The sequence below is a fragment of the Pelodiscus sinensis genome, chromosome 9, assembly GCF_052426305.1.
Source record: "Pelodiscus sinensis isolate ZL-2025 chromosome 9, ASM5242630v1, whole genome shotgun sequence".
NCBI lineage: Eukaryota > Metazoa > Chordata > Testudines > Trionychidae > Pelodiscus > Pelodiscus sinensis.
Window position 1 is genome coordinate 18,071,877 of NC_143060.1, and position 18,100 is coordinate 18,089,976.

Here is an 18,100-nt window from a genome sequence, read left to right on the forward strand (position 1 = left end):
TTGCCAAGAAGAGTGCTACCTAGTATTAACTGTTATAATGATGTGGACATGTCCATTGGTAACTTTCAGTCACTTTTGAAGTGAGCTTAGTGTTAATCAATAAACCTAGAGATGCTATAGCTACTAACAATCCCAGAGCTTTCCATTGGCACACTAGGAAAGAACCAGTCTTGGAAAGGGGCATTAGAATTAACTGTAATTAAACCTTAAAATGCGCAACGGTTCACTATTTTGACAACTGAATTGCCAAGTGTCAGCAATTAGTGAAAGTATCCAAAATAAAGTCTTAGATCCACACTATTTTTCATTTTCACAAAAGCAGTGGCCAAGAAGAGTTACAAACACCTTTTATAAATATTCAAATTTTTGCTTATTATCTGACTTTACTGACTTGAAAATTTAATGGCAATACTTAGTGATTAACTCATTCTTGCCACAGTGTTATATATTTAGCAACATGAATCACACTGGGATTCCTGGAACCCAGTGGCACACATCAAATAACTAAATTTAAAACTTCCTTCTTTCAATAACATCACAAATGAAAAACAGTAACAGTTTCATGTAAAAAATTTAGCTGAAACCCTCTGAAATTACATTAATATACTGTGAAGTGTCAGCATCCCAGCACAGACACTTGGGTACAAATGTAATTCTGATATAAAAAGGAATTATATGTAAAGAGCACAACTTGCTTTTCAGATCCCTTCAGATTCAAAGTTTTCTAGATCCAAAACTGTGGTATAATAAATGGAGAACTAGCCTATGAATTGAAATGTTTGGAAAGGGAGTACAGAATTTCAATAAGGCCTCAGAAAAACAAGGAGGTAGCAGCACAGCAACCACATCAGAAATAAAGGGGAGGAAAGAAAAGGAAGAACTCTCCTAAAAATGGAAGCATGGTAATGCTACAGGAAACTGATCTCTCTTCCTTTTTTCCTCCTCCCTCTTCCACCCCTGGCTTATTTTTACTCCTTCAACTTTAAACTAACCCCAATGACTATTAGAACAGGTCAGGTGATGAACCACTTCCCTATGCCTAAAATCACTCATGTCAAAGGATTTACAAATGTGACAGATGTCATTTTTTGTTTCTTTTTGTTTCTGTTGTTTATCTCTTCACAACTGACCCACTACAGTAGTTTTTACTCTTTCCACATCCACATTAAAAAAAAATTCCGTTATCCTCTGCTGCCCCTAATGAGCAAATGCTTGTTCTTAAAGAGCATACCATTTGGTTTGCTCTTCTAATGTCTTTTGTCAGTTCTCCAAAGACTTAAGCCTATGTTTAACTTTAATTGTGGAAAGTAATACAATTGAATTTAAGGGTACATTCTAGACTACACTGTAACTTCTTTCAATCTCACTTTAGAAAGTGGGTCTTTCGAAAGTGAAAGTAGTCTGGACGCAGTTTTTTGGAACCTCTCCCTTTCTGAAAAACTGTGTAAACCTCATTTTTAAGGAAGAGCGGTTTTTTGAAGAGTGGTTCTGAAAAAAACCCGTCCAGACTACTTTCACTTTCGAAAGATCCGCTTTCAAAAGTGAGATCGGAAGAAGATATGCATATTCTCTTTTGAAAATACAGTGCAGTCTACACATAGCCCAATAGAACTCATAATATTGTACGTTATGCAGAGCAGAACATGCCATGCAAATTTAGAACACTCCTAGATTTGTAAACAACCCTTTGATGTGGAAAAATCAAGGACAGACTCCCAAATCTTTCTTGGTGGAGCATTCTAATGAAGAGTTCATAGGCTCTTCTTTGAGATACTGTGGAAGTCTCTTGCTCAAAGTATCCTGGTTTACATATATACACCAGGCTGCTTTATTAACTTTATTCAATAGCAACACAGAGAGATCACTCTATCTAGTAGAATTACAGTGTTGAGACTTTGGCTCAGCTATAAAAATAGATCTTCTACTTAAGGTTTGTCTACAGGGTGCTTTAATCTGTACTACAGAGGTGTAAAATTTTAGTGCATGATATGCTAGTGTGGGCTATCTGGCATTCGTGGACCCTGTTGGTATACACTAAAAATTCCCTAGTGCACATTCATGTAGTACTATTTGAAATGAGACTTGATTAACAGGCACTATGGAACTTTTAGTGCATGTCAGCAAGGTCACATGGGCCAGTCGGTGGCCAACATGCTAGGGTGGACTAAAGTGTACGTCTCTCATGCAGACTAAAGCACCATGTAGACGAGTCCTAAGTTGTGGCCTTGGGCAAGGAATAACCTCTGCATCTTCATCATCCCATCTTTTAGGTTCAACAATACTTAACTGCTTCTGTTAACTCACTGATGTTTTCACAATTTAAAAGTGACAAATGTTATATAAATATGAGAACTCCATCACAAAGTATTTTGAATAAAATGTTCCTGTTTTACATTTTGCTCACTTCTTTCTGTTAGAGGACAGTCAAGTTCTCCAAAAAAAAAACCAACCCTCAAATGAGGCATCAGAAAAGCTCAAAAAAGTACTGTTGGGGTAGTTTTACTGTTGTAGTAGCAAATATGAACATACCACTGTTTAGAACAAAGTTACCATTATTTAAGGGATAAAAATGGCCTTCTAAAACTGGATATGGTTTTAACTACGCAGATATTCATTTTAACTAAAATCGTGTTACACTAATGAAGGTTGGGAATATTAAAGACATTTACCCTTTCTAGCAAAGACAGCACGTATTTTTCAGAGTGCATGCAAAACTATGCCTGTTGCCACAGATAAAGTTTACAAGAGTTCTAAACAACTCAGGTAAAAACTTCTTTTTCTATATAAACAGCTGTGAGAATGTTGAAGCCAGAAAAATCTTTAAGTAATCATGGGAAGAAGATTGCTTTTAGTGTCTAATGGAGAGGTAGCACAGGACTATTGTAATTTTATTTCTTGAATTTTTAATTCCAAGTTGTGAACCTAATAAAAAATTAATAAGCACAATACTGGTGGTAATATTTATATTAAAAAAAATCTAAACAAGAGGAAAACAACTCTAGGAATGTCTTTATATTTCAATTAGGGAGGAGGGGAGCAAATTCTAGTGCATTAGGTCAGATTTCATCTTGTTCTCAGGCTTTCATCACAGATGCAGCAGAGAAAAATAATTTTGATGGAAAGTGGTGGTCACAATGTACTAAGCTAGCAGTTTAATGTGGCTTGCTAAAATAATATACTGGCCTTGAGTATGTTGAGTTTAGACTGTCCAGCAAAGTAAATATAGACAAATTAGTGGTGGATCTGAACTGAGCTACATTACACTAACACTGCACAAGAAAGTGGCTGAGGTAAGCAAAATGTTGAATAGTAAGAGTATTAAGTTAGAGGGAACTGGCTTTTCCACTTGTAACGCAGGCAAAGTTCAGCTAGGATTGCTGGAGGTATGACTTCCTAAGATTCTGTAGCTGAGCAACGAAAAAGACCAACTTTATAAAGAAATGTACTCTAGAATTCCAGTAAAGAGAAGATGTAAAGAGCCTTTGCTAAGTGTACTGTCATCTTTAGTATTAGATAATAAAGAATAAAAAATAATAATTGCAGTATGTAGAGAGAATTCCCGCAACACTCTGCACTGTCAACAGTCTGTGATTAGAACTGTCATCTGTGACATCTTCACTGATCTGACTGTTTGGCCCTTTAGAATGAAAAATGTGTGTTCGTAGACATCAAGTCACACAAGAGAATAGGTGAGGATTGGTTCCTGCAAAATGCATATTTAGAGCTGCTGGAAGAAGATTTCAGTCCTCTTAGAGTTCACATTTTCCATGACAAGAAGCATTTCTGTTTCACAACAACTGTTCAGCAGAGTATTTATTAACAGACCCAAAGGCTTGGGTTATGTCTACATGGCAATCAGAAGTGTGATTTGCATCACAGGTAGGCATGCTTGCACTAGGGATACTAAAAATAGCAATGAAGTCCCAGTGGCATGTACTTTAGCATGGGCTGTACAAGCTTGCTTGGTCCCTTTGGGTATATACTCACATTATTAATCTGAAGCTCATGATACTGCGTCTTCACTACTATTTACAGCCTTAGCTAAATCAGTTCTAGGATGGGTATGCTTACCAGATCTGCAAATCACACCTTTGGCTGTTGCATAGATATACCCTCAGAAACAGTATCAAGTTAAAAATCTAGCATAGAGGTAGATTTTCTTACATAATTATATATTTTGCCTTTAAGCAATTTAATAGCTTTGTTAGAACATCTCTCAACTAGTTCCATGCTAGTTAACATAACAATTGTCATGCAACATTTCTATCAACTAATTCCTCTTACCATGGGCCGTCAGTGAACGTAGGGCTGGGGGGTGGGGGGGAACAGGCCTCCAGCCTCACCTACAGCCCCGCCCCTTCTGCTGAGGGCTTGCCCCCCCACCAAGTGGAAGAGGCAGGACAGCAAACAGGACAAAAGGAGAGGGGAGGAAGCCAGTAAGCACGTGCACCCCAGCCTGGAGGACTGGGGAGAGAGAAGGGCGTGCAGCCTAAGCCTCCCCAGCACCAGATCACCAGGAAGGAAGAAGGTATGCAGGTCCAGCTTCCCTGGTCCGGAAGCACTGGAGAGGAAGGAGAACATGTGGCTCCAGCCTCCCTGGACCCAGAGCACCAGGAAGAGAGGAAGGTACACCGTCCGAGCCTCCCTGGCCCAGCAGCATGACGAGGGAGGAGGATGCTCCGGGGCAGCAACACTCTGCCTCAGTACACCTACAGCAAGCGTTCTGGAGTCAGAGTGTGGGTGGGGCATGCCTGGCAGTTTGGGAAGGCTGTGCCTTCTCCCACGTAGGATACCCTACACCATGCCTCTCACCTAGTATTCTGAAATGAAGTGGATTTATCTATTTTTCCCTCTTGCCAACATGTGCTACTACACCATTTAAAATAACATAAAAACTGAAGCAAACAGATTACAAACACAGTAATTCACTTACACATTACGACATGCAATGGGTTTGTAAAATCCAACTTCCTTCCCAGTAAAGTTGTTTTCATTGCCACTGTAATCCTTACAAGTAATATTTGGTGCCGGAAGACATGGAACTGAGGACACAATATAGATGATTAAAACTAAGCAATAACAGGACAGGCGCCATGGTGTATATTGAGATTTCAAAAATGCAGTGTGAAAGAAATAATAAATTCTTCTATTGCACTGAAGTGCAAATAATCAATGAACTGCTGGGTGTGACTAACGACTATGTCTTTTCAACAGACACTATAACCAAACTGTCTTGCATTAAATTTTCCCTGATAAATTTTAAGCAAACATACAAATTAGATGCCTCACCTAAATGTCACAATTTCTAGATCCTTAAAGTTTCAATTGAGTGATATTTCCTAAAGTTTGTAGAACCCCAACTGAAAACGAGCCATTCACAACTTGCCACTTTCTAGTTCTGAAATCCGGTTTTAAGGAAGACAACATTTTATGTCTTTTTCCTTTATATATTTTAATTCTGACCTTCAGTACTCATAAATGACATTACCTGGACAGGTCAGGCCAACAGGCTATCGCCAGCATTTCTCCTCTGTCAAACCTCAGTAACATTCCAACAGCTCTCAAGGACAACAAAAAAAAAAGTGTAGTCTTTTTTCCGAGATTGCCACTAGAAATTGAACTGGGACCAAAATCTCAGTCATTAGATACGTTTTATAGGTAGAATCTGAGGCAAAGCTGGACTTACTCATTCTGGTTCTGCATGAACCTGGCACTGAGAATGGGCATTACTCTGTGAGAAATGGAGGTTCAATTTCTACTCTGCCTCAAATATCCTGTGTGATTATTGGCTAATCACTTAAATCACTGAGTGTCTCAGTTTTCAATCTGTAAAATGGAGGTTACAGTACTACCTTATCTCACATAGGTGTTGTGAAAATAAATACATTAAAAATTGGAAGAAGGAATGGTTAAATGATTAAACAAGAGTGGGTTAACCATTTTGACTTGGCTCCTGCTGCCCGGTCCTGCTGTAGCCATGAGATCCTGTTGACCCCTTCAAAGAACTCTAATAGATTAGTAAGACATGATTTCCCTTTACAGAAACCATGTTGACTTTTGTTCAACAAATGATGTTCTTCTATGTGTCTGACAATTTTATTTTTTACTATTGTTTCAACTAATTTGCCCGGTACTGACATTAGGCTTACTAGTCTGTAATTTCTAGGATCGCCTCTAGAGCCCTTTTTAAATATTGGCGTTACATTAGCTATCCTCCAGTCATTGGGTACAGAAGCCGATGTAAAGGACAGGTTACAAACCATAGTTAAAAGTTCTACAAATTTCACATTTGAGTTCTTTCAGAACCCTTGGGTGAATGTCATCTGGTCCTGGTGACTTGTTACTGTTAAGTTTATCAATTAATTCCAAAACCTCCTCTAACAACACTTTAGTCTGTGAAAATTCCTCAGATTTGTCTACCTACAAAGGACGGCTCAGGTTTGTGAATCTCCCTAACATCTTCAGCCGTAGAGACTGAAGCAAAGAATTCATTTAGTTTCTCCGCAATGATTTTATCGTCTTTAAGTGCTCCTTTTGTATCTCAATCGTCCAGGGGCCTCACTGGCTGTTTAGCAGGCTTCCTGCTGAAGTACTTAAAAAACATTTTGTTATTACCTTCTGAGTTTTTGGCTAGCTGTTCTTCAAACTCCTTTTTGGCTTATTACATTTTTACACTTAATTTGGCAGTGTTTATTCTTCTTTCTATTTTCCTCAATAGGATTTGACTGCCACTTTTTAAAAGATGCCTTTTTATCTCTTACTGCTTCTTTTATATGGTTGTTAAGCCATGGTGGCTCTTTTGAAGTTTTTTTACTGTGTTTTTTAATTTGGGGTATACATTTAAGCTGGGCCTCTATTATGGTGCCTTTGAAAAGTGTCCATGCAGCTTGCAGGGATTTTACTTTAGTCACTGTATCTTTTAATTTCTGTTTAACTAACCTCTTCATTTTTGCATAGTTTCCCTTTCTGAAATTTAATGCCACAGTGTTGGGCTGCTGAGGTGTTCTTCCCACCACAGAAATGTTAAATGTTATTATATTATGGTCACTATTTCCTGTTATAGTTACTACTTGGACCAGATCCTGTGCTCCACTAAGGACTAAATTGAGAATTGCCTCCCCTCTTGTGGGTTCCTATACCAGCTGCTCCAAGAAGTAGTGATTTAACATATCGAGAAATTTTGTCTCTGCATTTCGTCCTGAGGTGACATGTACCCAGTCAATATGGGGATAACTGAACTCCCTTACTATTACTGAGTTTTTTATTTTGATAGCCTCTCTAATCTCCCTTAGCATTTCATAATCCCTACGGGTATGTCTTCTACACTTGCACCCGAGTTCGAACTAGGGATGCAAATGTACGCATCCGAAATAGTCAATAAAACAGGGATTTATATATCCCGCGCTTCATTAGCATGATCTCACCGGCGTGTTACGCCAACCAACAGCTGTTTCGAAAGTGAAAGTGCGCGCCAGGACGTGTTAGTTCAAATCAAAAAAATGAGGAGTAATGTTAGTTCGAACCAAGGGGTGTGGTTTGAACTAATGCGTCCTGGCGCACACTTTCACTTTCGAAACAGCTGTTGATCGGAGTAATGCGCCGGCGAGATCATGCTAATGAAGCGTGGGATATTTAAATCCCCGCTTCACTGACTATTTCGAATGCCTGCATTTGCATCCCTGGTTTGAACTAGGCTGCAAGTGTACACATACCCTTTTACTGTCCTGGTCAGGGGGTCGATAATATATCCCTACTGTTATATTCTTAGTAGAGCATGGAATTACTATCCATAGAGATTCTATGGAACATGTTGATTCATTTAAGATTTTTACTTCATTTGATTCTATATTTTCTTTCACATATAGTGCCACTCTGCTCCCTGCACGACCTGTTTTGTCCATCCAATATATTTTGTACCCCGGTATGATTGTGTCCTACTGATTGTCCTCACTCCACCAGATTTCTGTGATGCCTATTATATCAATACCCTCCCTTAACACGAGGCACTTTGGATAACCCATCTTATTATTTAGACTTCTAGCATTTGTGTGCAAGCACTTTAAAAACTTGTCACTGTTTATTTGTCTGCCCTTTTCTGATGTGTCAAATTCTTTTTTATGTGAATGTTTCTGTTCTGATCTGGCCCATACTTCAGCCTCTTCCATCCTCTCTTCCTAACTAAAACTTAGAGAATCTCTATCAATAGACTCTCCTCTAAGAGAAAGTCTCTGTACAATCCACATGCTCCTCTGCACTAATCAGCTTCCCGCCATCTCTTAGTTTAAAAACTGCTCTGCGACCTTTTTAATGTTAAGTGCCAGCAGTCTGGGTCCACTTTGGTTTAGCTGGAGTCCATCCTTCCTGTATAGGCTCCCTCTATCCCAAAAGTTTCCCCAGTTCCTTATAAATCTAAACCCCTCCTCCCTACACCATTGTCTCATCCACGCATTGAGACTCTGAAGCTCTGCCTGCCTACCTGGACCCAAGTGTGGAACTGGAAGCATTTCTGAGAATGCCACTATAGAGTCCGGGACCTACCCCTGCTGCACCTCTGTATTTAAATGCAGTAGGAGCTGGGCTGCCTGCGTGTCCAGTTCGTACTACATTTAAATTGCAGAGCCACAGCGTGGGTAGCTCCTAGACCCGGCGAGCCAGGACTGAAGAAGCCTTCCCTTACTAACTAATCGTGTAGTCAATAAAAAATGTACTGACTACACAATTACTGAATTACCCAACTCTTAACATCCTTAATTTTCCCAGGTCTGTAATGGTCAAAATCTACTACTTCACTCAGTCTGAGAACATCTTACAAAATTAACACTATTCTAAGTGAAATGAGTGATTAAGTATTTCTACATGTGGCACTGAGGTAGTACCAGTTAATTTATATCTGACACATACATATGTCACCTCCAGAAAAAACAGATTAATACATCAGAAGTCTCCTATAGTCTCTAAAGGCATATCTGAAGAACATTAAGTTCTTCAAAGTGGTTCTATTTTGAAGTTTGTTCTTCAAAGTCAAAGAGGCCTACAGAAACAACCAACCAACTCTCACAATCCAAAAAACAAAACCAACCCAAACATACTACTGGCTTTGGCTCTACTGATTTCTGCGGGTGGTTTAAGCATTTTATTTAACACTCTACTGAAAACAAAAATAAACCCACACGTTTTCTATACTCTCAGTGGAACTGCATACAAAGTGAATTCAGTAACATTTCAAAATAATCAAGTCACAGATCTACAAGGGCATGAGTTGAGCACATTCCTAGATACATTCCTCTGATCAAAATGTGTATTAGACTTCAGAAAGCCTTACCGTATGCTGTTTGATTTGTACAATTCTGTGGTTCTTGTGTGCTATTGTCTATTTTAGGATCTTCACAAATATATGTTCAAATAATTAAGGAAAACCGTTTTTGTACCAAACTCGTAACTGTTCTGTAACAGTGTGCTACTCGCTCTTCACCCACCTACGATTTGAGCTTAGTTCAGTCAGTTTTCCTTTCCCTTGTCCAGTGGTTCTCGAAGTGTGGTCCACAGACCACTAGTGGTCCGTAATCATCTTGCAGGTGGGCCACAAATTTCAGGGCTTCCTCCCCCACCCCACAGTGGGGAGTCTGTGCTGATGCTCCAGTCCACAGCCCTCCCTCTCCCCTAGTGAGCTTGAAGTGCCAGCACCAGCTTCCCGCTGCGGGGGAGAAGGGGGTGAGCTGAGCAGGTTGGATCTGGCTGAAGGGGGAAGGAAGCAGCTTTGTGTGCTGCTGCTCCCCCTCCCCTCCTCCGAGCTGGAGAAACATCAGCACAGGAAACAGCTCACCTGGAGGTTTTCCCTGCTGTTCCCACTGGACAGAATCATGGCCAAAGGGAGCATTGTGGGGTGGTCCCTGGAAGCGGTGGGAGGCATGGAGCCAAGTAAGTGTTCCTATCTCCATCATGCCCATACCCTGCACCCCCAACCCTCTTCTGCACCTCTCTCCCATACCCCCCCCCCCCGCACCCAGTCCACTCCTGCACCCTACCTCCCAACCAGACACTGCATCCCCAACCCCTCCTGCACCCATTTTTTTATCATGGGTGGTTGGCTGGTGGTCTACAGAAAGGTCTGCATTGAGAAAACTATTCTCAGTCTTAACAATAGCAGAGATGTTGCTTCAATGCACTGCCCTGGGCTGCACATCTGAGTGCTGTCACCAACACCTGAAAGAAATATAAGTGGTTAACTCTTATAAGAAGAGTAAAAAACAATTCTCTACTAAAAAAGGGAAAGCTAGCACCTCAAATCCAGATTTTATTTCCTTGCTCTTTAGAACAAGGGTCAGTGCACACCAGTATTCAATCAGCTCCATGACAGATTCGCTGTCAAGTATTTGGTCTGAAAGAGGTTCCACTTACCAATACTATCCAACAGATTGTAAATAAATCAATTCAAAAATCATAAACTGCCATACATCTGCACCAGACTAATCCTGAACAGGAACTGAATTGTGAAACTTCCTACTTACTGCTACCAAAAGACTGAACTACAATTGCTAAATAAAGCAGAATAAGAAGTCAACTTTTCCTTGATTATCTTCCACTACTGATTTCCATTAATGTCACCGGCTGTCAAAAATGATCAAGAATTGGCTTATTGGAGGAAGAGGGTGGGAGCCAGATGTGCCCCCCCTTTAAACATTCATTAGTTTCCCAACTGGGGAAACCCTTGTATTCCTACTTATCACACTCCCGAGATTGAAAACTGTAAGCTGACCCCTTTCCTCCCAAATATTGCCAACGAATTACATCCTGCAGAATCACAACATCCGGGTGATTTTAACAGTAACATAACAGAAGGGAAGCAGCCTCCCCTCCCCCATAAAAGCAAGCCCCAGCCCCAGGAAAGAAGCCCTTTCTTCCCCTATTAAGCGTCTCAGTCACTCTCTACAGCTGTCGAGAGCCGCTAACGGGGATGGGAAGGAGACACCCAAACCATCCCAAGCAAAGAGCTTGCACCCGGCTCCGCCCCCACATCCAGCTTGGGGGCTGATCTCAGGCTGAGCCCCATCCCGCCACAGACGGGCCAGCCGTCACCATAGTAACCGCAGCCCCAAACGGACTCAGGATATTGCCCCAGTCTCAGCTCGTCGCACTTGGGCGGGGGCTCCCCGCCGACAACGCCCTCCGCGGCGACGCACGCCAGCCACAGGACGCCCAGCAGCCGGACTGCAGCCGCGGCTTGACGCCTCCTCAACAGCCGCCGCCTCGGCCGGGCGGCCATTTTCGTGGAACGCAAGCCGGGCCGCGGCCCTAGGCTGTTCGGGAAGGCCGGCTTAGGGCGCAACTGGTGGTGTTGCCCATTTCAAACATGGCTGCCACAGTGTCAATGGCGCTGGAGGCAAGCAGCGCTTTGTCCCACCAGCGCTTCCTCTTCCGGTGGAAGTCAGGCTGCCCCTAGAAAAGATGGCCGCCGCGTTCCTCATTGTATTGAAAGTATAAGAAGCTCGGTTGCCCTCACTCAAGGCGTTCTCTATGGTTAGGAAGCTCAGCAGACAGTCGCTCAAGCGCCTTGCATTGTGGGAACATAGAGGAGGTGACAGTGAGCCGGCGAGTAGTGGGGGCCCAGGCCAGGAGCGAGCAGAGGCGTGATGTCTGAAGGAAGACTGACAGGGGAGAGGAAAGGCTGTGGACAAAGGTACGGAGAGCGAGAAGGGTCCATCCTCCTTTCCCCAGGAATGAGCTGTAAGGGAGGCTAAGGTGCTGTGTTCCAGTCTCCCCTGGAGGTGGAGTTTGCATCCACTTGTGACTACAGGCCAGGGACTAGCAGAGAGAAAATGAACTTGCCCTTTGTTACAATCAGGAAGTTCCCCCTCTTCATTCTTTTAATAGGCATTTCAGACACAAGTACCTGTATGAGGAAAATCACATACCTAGGGGAAGAGGCAGCCAGTTCCTGAAAGTTTAAAAACATGAACCCACCAGAAGGCAGGCCAACAAACAAGCAAACCCAAAACCATAAACCCCACCAATATTATTTATTATCTTAGAGTTTTGTTTTTAGAATGAAATGTTTAAAAATTGTTAGTTGCTGGCAGTATTGTTGACAAACAAGGTGTCTTCCTTAGATTTTCCTCCAACCAAATATTGCTCATGAATGGGAAAGAGGTTACTGAAGAACCTCCTGGGGGTTAATATTAAGCAAAATCTTCATTACATCAGGAAATATAAAATTCAGTCAGATATTTGAGTGCTATGACAAGTAAGGCAGGTTATAATTGGTTCTAACTTGGTACACCCACAAGATCCAACGTGTTTTTCTGCAGCCAAGTATCACACAAAAATATGGAAACTTATGTTCTACTTTTCAGAATGTCAAAGAAAAAACTGCTAATCTGTTAGCTATTGATCACTATAAATGACAAACACAGTAACATCAGTAAATACCTAGACCCTGTCCAGACTAGTTTTTCCTGCCATACCAATTTTTTCAAAATAGTTTAAAAATCAGTGTATGCAAATACAGATTAAACAATTTAGACTCCAAAATGTTATTGACATTGTGGTTATGTCCAATCCACAATAGCCAAAACGACCGTTGCTTAACCCACTGATTTAAACCTTTGTTTAAAAACAGTTTCTTAACATTAGAAAAAGTGTCGTGTGGACATGACATCAGACTCCTTAAAACCACAAATTCCAATTGGCTCATTTCTAATCCATCATTTTTCTATCCAAGGATCAGAAAGTACTTGAGAAATTTTAATAAATACAGGGCTTATCTACACATAGGGGATTTTGCACCAAAATGTACTTACACCTGTGCAAATCCCTTCTGTCAGTCTATACTATTGTAAAAAGAATCTTGCTGTTTCAAACTGTCATATTGGTGCAGCATCAGTTTTCAGATGCTGAAAGTATTCAAATAAAAATATTGTATTTTTACCTTGTCGTCTTATTTGGTTTATTTCATCTACAACTAGAGTTTATTGCCTATAGTGTTGAAGAAAACAATTCAGATTTCAGTTACCAAACTGCACCTCTTAAAATGGTTGGGTTTTAGTTGGTTTCATTTTTACCCTTTGAGATTATTTACCATCCTAGATAAACTATGATACTTGTTTGTATCTGGAAGTAGAAACAAAAATCCAATAATGTGATTAATATCTGATGTGTAAATCACCAATAAAAGAATGACTATAAAAAACATGAATAGGTGAGGGGAATGGTGCATGGATATGAAATACATTTTATCTCTTACTCACTGGTGTAAAACTAACCAAGGTAGGTAATGGTGTTTGGTAGTCTTGTGCCTAGTGGACAAAGTGTGTAAATCAAAACTGACATTCTTGGCAGTTTCAGAAGAGCCCAAAGACTGAATATACTTCGTATTGAACTACACTCATACTTCTTCAAGGCAAAAATCATGATGGTGAGAAGTGCACCTAATCCTACTATGCTTCTGCCTGCATTGTATCTCTTGGATGGATAAATAGAAGACTTCAGTCCCACTATCATCAAGTAGATATCATATGGCACTTATCACAAGCACTAAATGAACTCTAAAATGAAGGGTGGAAGACAAAAACTTACTGACTTGAAACCTGAATTAAATTAAAATAAATTGTTGCAGATGGACATGTTGTATGTTCTTATTAGCATTCAGCATAACTGCCTTAGAGTGAACAAGTAAAACATACATAAGAACGGACAAGAGGAGAGAGAAAATGTGTTGTTTTTTTAGTTGGGGTATGAACTAAACCCTTCAAAGTCTTCACCATACATGACATAACTGACAGGGTTATATGAGTATACTACAGATTGATTAAGAAAGGAAACCAGTACATACAGACCAGGTGTTTGACACATGAGATTTAGATTTTGCTGCAATTTTAAAAATACTGTGTAATAAAAAAAATAAGAAGAAACAGCTTAAAGATCTGATTTTCAGAGGTGACTTCAGCAGGAGTTATCCAGGCTCAACACTCCTGAAAACTAAGAAGTAAAAAGGAGAAGATAACAGCAAGTTAAGACCTTTTGCTTCTATAACCTGTATTCTCAGCGAGCTAGAGAATTTTCATTTTGTAAAATAACCAGGGATCAATTTTTGAACCAGAAATAATGTAAGTAGTTTTCTTTCCTCCCTTCCTTCCTCGCTCCCTCCCAGTACAATTGGGATACATTGTGGCTACGTCTACACTGGCCCCTTTTCCGGAAGGGGCATGTTAATTTCAGCTATCGTAGTAGGGAAATCTGCGGGGGATTTAAATAGCCCCCGCGGCATTTAAATAAAAATGTCCGCCGCTTTTTTCCGGCTTTTAGAAAAGCCGGAAAAGAGCGTCTACACTGGCCCCGATCCTCCGGAAAAAGCGCCCTTTTCCGGAGGCTCTTATTCCTACTTTGAATTCCTACTTCAAAGTAGGAATAAGAGCCTCCGGAAAAGGGCGCTTTTTCCGGAGGATCGGGGCCAGTGTAGACTCTCTTTTCCGGCTTTTCTAAAAGCCGGAAAAAAGCGGCGGACATTTTTATTTAAATGCCGCGGGGGCTATTTAAATCCCCCGCGGATTTCCCTACTACGATAGCTGAAATTAACATGCCCCTTCCGGAAAAGGGGCCAGTGTAGACGAGCCCAGTTTGTGTGCTACTGCTCTCTCTGGGTAGAAACCGTCTCCTCATTCCCTTTTAGCTGAAGTGATAGGAGTTAGACAGAGTGTCTTTTTAAAACATGACAAGGTAAGTTCTAACTGTTTCTGTTCTGAAGTTCCAAGCAACTGCAGTTTTCAGGTAACAATAACCATGAAATCCTAGCTGGCCACTGATTTGTTGCACTAGGAAAATCTGATTGACATTTTCCAACAGCCTCTTCTAAGACTACATTTTATTTTCATCTGTATTTTTGTAGACTACATTTATAGGTATTCCAGAAAGCTTTTTTGTCAAACACGTGACAGCTTAATGTCTTCCTAGTTATTTGCTTGGCTTTGTGTCCCCTCTTTTTAGTCCCTATTTATTACAGCGAGTGAACCCCTGAATTTCAAATGGCAACTATGCATCACTATCCACGCTCTAACTGAAATACCATGTTTTCAAGGCCAATTATGCTAGACTTCCATATCAAGACCCCAATCCTGCATATGCTCAGAGTATGCTCCGAACATCCAGAGATCACAATTAGCTTAAATCTCATGAGCTTTAATACAAATCTTTAGGTTCATTTTATTAAGGATGCATTTTTTTTAATTTCCCTCCAAAGCCATGAGGGCTAGGAACTTACCTTTTTTGGTCTTTTTTTTTTTAAATTTAACTAAAGTTGAGATTCTTGTCCAATCACCTGAATCCAGGAATTGGGGCTCTAAGAAAACCAACACATACTAGGAAAGTTGTCTTTTCATTTGCACTTTTACCATGGCAAGTAGCGCCATGGAAATCAAGGGAGGGCCGCATGGTAGTCAAGCGAAGCCTGGGGTTGGAGGATTAGGGGCCAATATTGTGTAGAGAGGGAGGGCTAAACTATACACGGGCGAAGAGAGATCCTCGTTAAAGATTGCTACGCTTTAGCGCTAGCTCTGGTCTGACTTCCAGAACATGTTTACGTGCTGGAAATGGAAGGACTCGGTTCTTTCGCTCGCCAGCTTCTCCATCGTCCGCTTTGCTTGGAAGAATTTGGGCTTTTCTTGTTCTTTCCCTTCTTCTCTCCCTCCACTCCTCCCCCTCCCCCCCTTGCCTATTTCTCTCCAGCAGCCCTGAGCCCCTTCTCCTCTATCCCCCTTGCCCTGCGCCACGAGCCTCGCACGGGCTTGCCCGCAGCGATGCGCGTTCGCCCCTCCCGGCCGCGGCGCTCGTCCGGCCGGTTCCTGCGTTGCAGGTGACGGCGAGGCGCGGTCAAAATCCAGCCGCTCGCTTCCGCCCAGGTGAGCGCACAGAGCAGACGCAGACGGCGAGCCGGGAGCAGCCAGGCCTGTGCCACCCGCCTCCACGGACCCGGTAACCCGGGGGGCAGCTTCCCCAGAGGCGGGGGCGCCCCTCCCCTTGTCCGTATCGCTGCTGCATGCTCCCGAGGGCGGCCGGGGGGGATGAACAGCGGCTGGGAGCGAGCACTGGGCAGGTCAGGAACTTCCTGGAAGTTTGAGTTTCAGGGATCCCCGGCCTCATCCGAAAGGCGCCCGCCCCGGTCGGCTGCATCTCGGGCAGGACTGGCTCTGGCTCTGCAAGGGGGCTGAGCGCTCTGTCTAGGCTATTCATAGTGCTACGGCCACCAGAGTGTTTTCCAAACTCCCCGTCAGGGACAGTTCAGATTCCAGGCCCGTTTCAACAGTAGCTTTCCCCCCCCCCCTCTTTCCAGCTGGCTCTGGTTTTAACCCCATGTTCTGTGCAAGACCTGCTTGATTTTGGAAATGGGGAGCCACCCTCTGTTGCTCTGGGAATTATCAGAGGTCCCTGTCATAGGGCTGGCTTGACTTCCCTATTGGGTGGGGATGCAGAAATGACATGTGGGGGTGGCTCATGAGGTCATATGCCACCCCTACTTTTCTACCTTTCATTTATTTATCACAGAGGTTTTCAAACTGTGGGCAGGAGGAACGTTTTGAGGGGAAGTTGTGATGCCTGGCAGCTCAGGCCAGCCTTGTGTGGTCATGCCCTGAGGTAGGGTTGACAACTTTGTATTATTTAAAAATGGACTTTGAGCATTCAGTCAGTAGATCTGATTGTACGCTGTCAGGTCCCCTTTTCAACCAGTCTTTCTGGTAAAAAGCCAGACACCTAGCCACCCTCTCCAAGCTCTGGCTTGTGGCTTGGCCTGAGCAGCTTGCCTCTTCCCTGCCCCCTCCCCTGAAAACCTGTGGGCTAAATGGAAGGTGGAAATATGGAAGGGCATGTGACTTTGTGCACCCCACATGTCACTTGGTTTGGGAGGGGGAAGTACTTCTCCATTTTTCCCCAATCTCTGCTTGTGCTGTTTGTGAATAGCAGTAGCTGCCGGGATGTAAAGGCCTCTTTATTTTTACATCTGTGGAAGATTTGTTTGATTATTATGGGAGGAGAAAGTACAACCTTTACCTGCAACTTTCCAGTTTTTTGTGTATTCTCTTTTTGCATCATTTTTCTTAGGTGCTGAGGGTCACTGGATTTGATTGACGTTGTTGGTGCTCCACACTTCTGATAAACAAGCTCAATGTGTCTTTAGACATAGGCTTCATCTTCAGTGCAACTGAGATTTATTTTTTTCCACCAAGATATCCCAATACATTGTAAATGTAAAGTAATCTCAATGTAAAGTTCTAGTGGAGACAAGACAGTCAGTCATTTTTAACTTCATATAGCTGGTCAACAGCTACCTGTGTCTTGACTCCATTAGGACTTTACATTGAGATAGACATCTTGGTGTAAAAAACACCTCTCTTCTCCAGTGAACTCCAGAGTAATAAATCAATGGCAGGAACTGTCTATAATTTTGTGCATTCTACACCACTGAGTGTGCAACAGTAACTTGATGAAAGTCTTGTTTTTTGAGACTTTCATCAGGTTACTGTTGCACATTCAGTGGTGTAGAATTCATAATTCTGTAGGTTTCATAATTCTTTTCTGATTATGTGTGTTGGCTCCTGGACTGTGTAAGGCAACACACTGTCTTGTCACAGGACTGTGTGAAATAGTCTCTTGTGAAGAATTCCAGAGTTGTTCAGAAAATTCTGTTCACTTTAGGGCAGGACACTGTACCTTTGCAGGTCTATACAGGCAGTCCCCGACTTACGCAGATCCGACTTATGTCGGATCCGCACTTACGAACGGGGCTTTTCTCGCCCCGGAGCTCACGGGCAGCGGGTCGCCACCCGTGTCCTCCGGGGTGAAAAAAGTTTCTCCCGGTCTCCCTGGTCTGCTGGGGGGGTCCAGCACAGCCGCTGGACCCCCCCAGCAGACCAGGGACACCCGAGCAAAGCTGCCCAGGCGGCGGGAGTCCCGCTGCCTGGGCGGCTTTGCTCGTTTGCCCCGGAGCAAAGCCGCCCTGGCAGCGGGACTCCTTCTGCCTGGGCGGCTTTGCTCCGGTGTCCCTGGTCTGCTGGGGGGGGTCCAGCAAAGCCGCTGGACCCCCCCCCCCCAGCAAACCAGGGACACCCGAGCA

The 18,100-nt window shown here is 42.7% G+C and overlaps 2 protein-coding genes across 24 annotated transcripts in view; one reads left to right on the forward strand and one right to left on the reverse strand.

Annotated features, from left to right (window-relative positions):
• TM2D1 (TM2 domain containing 1) overlaps positions 1–11,372 on the reverse strand; it is a 77,066-nt gene extending 65,694 nt beyond the window's left edge. For 10 of the 13 annotated variants that reach the window (XR_016350246.1, XR_012905895.2, XR_016350245.1 and 7 more), the window contains exons 1-3: positions 11,108–11,371; positions 9,323–9,392; positions 4,934–5,042 (exon numbers count right to left, since the gene is read on the reverse strand). Coding sequence is in view for 7 of the 13 variants with exons in the window: in XM_075936131.2 (XP_075792246.1) it covers positions 4,934–5,042; positions 9,323–9,392; positions 11,108–11,263 (335 nt within the window). In the remaining 6 variants the exon portion in view is untranslated. Of the gene's footprint in view, positions 1–4,933; positions 5,043–9,322; positions 9,393–11,107 lie in introns of all 13 variants that reach the window. The other 3 variants (XM_075936134.2, XM_075936133.2, XM_075936132.2) reach the window with 2 other exon arrangements.
• Positions 11,363–18,100, forward strand: part of PATJ (PATJ crumbs cell polarity complex component) — a 223,638-nt gene continuing 216,900 nt past the window's right edge. For 4 of the 11 annotated variants that reach the window (XM_075936122.2, XM_075936120.2, XM_075936124.2 and 1 more), the window contains exon 1: positions 15,544–15,963. The gene's annotated coding sequence lies outside the window, so the exon portion shown is untranslated. The other 7 variants (XM_075936115.2, XM_075936121.2, XM_075936119.2 and 4 more) reach the window with 4 other exon arrangements.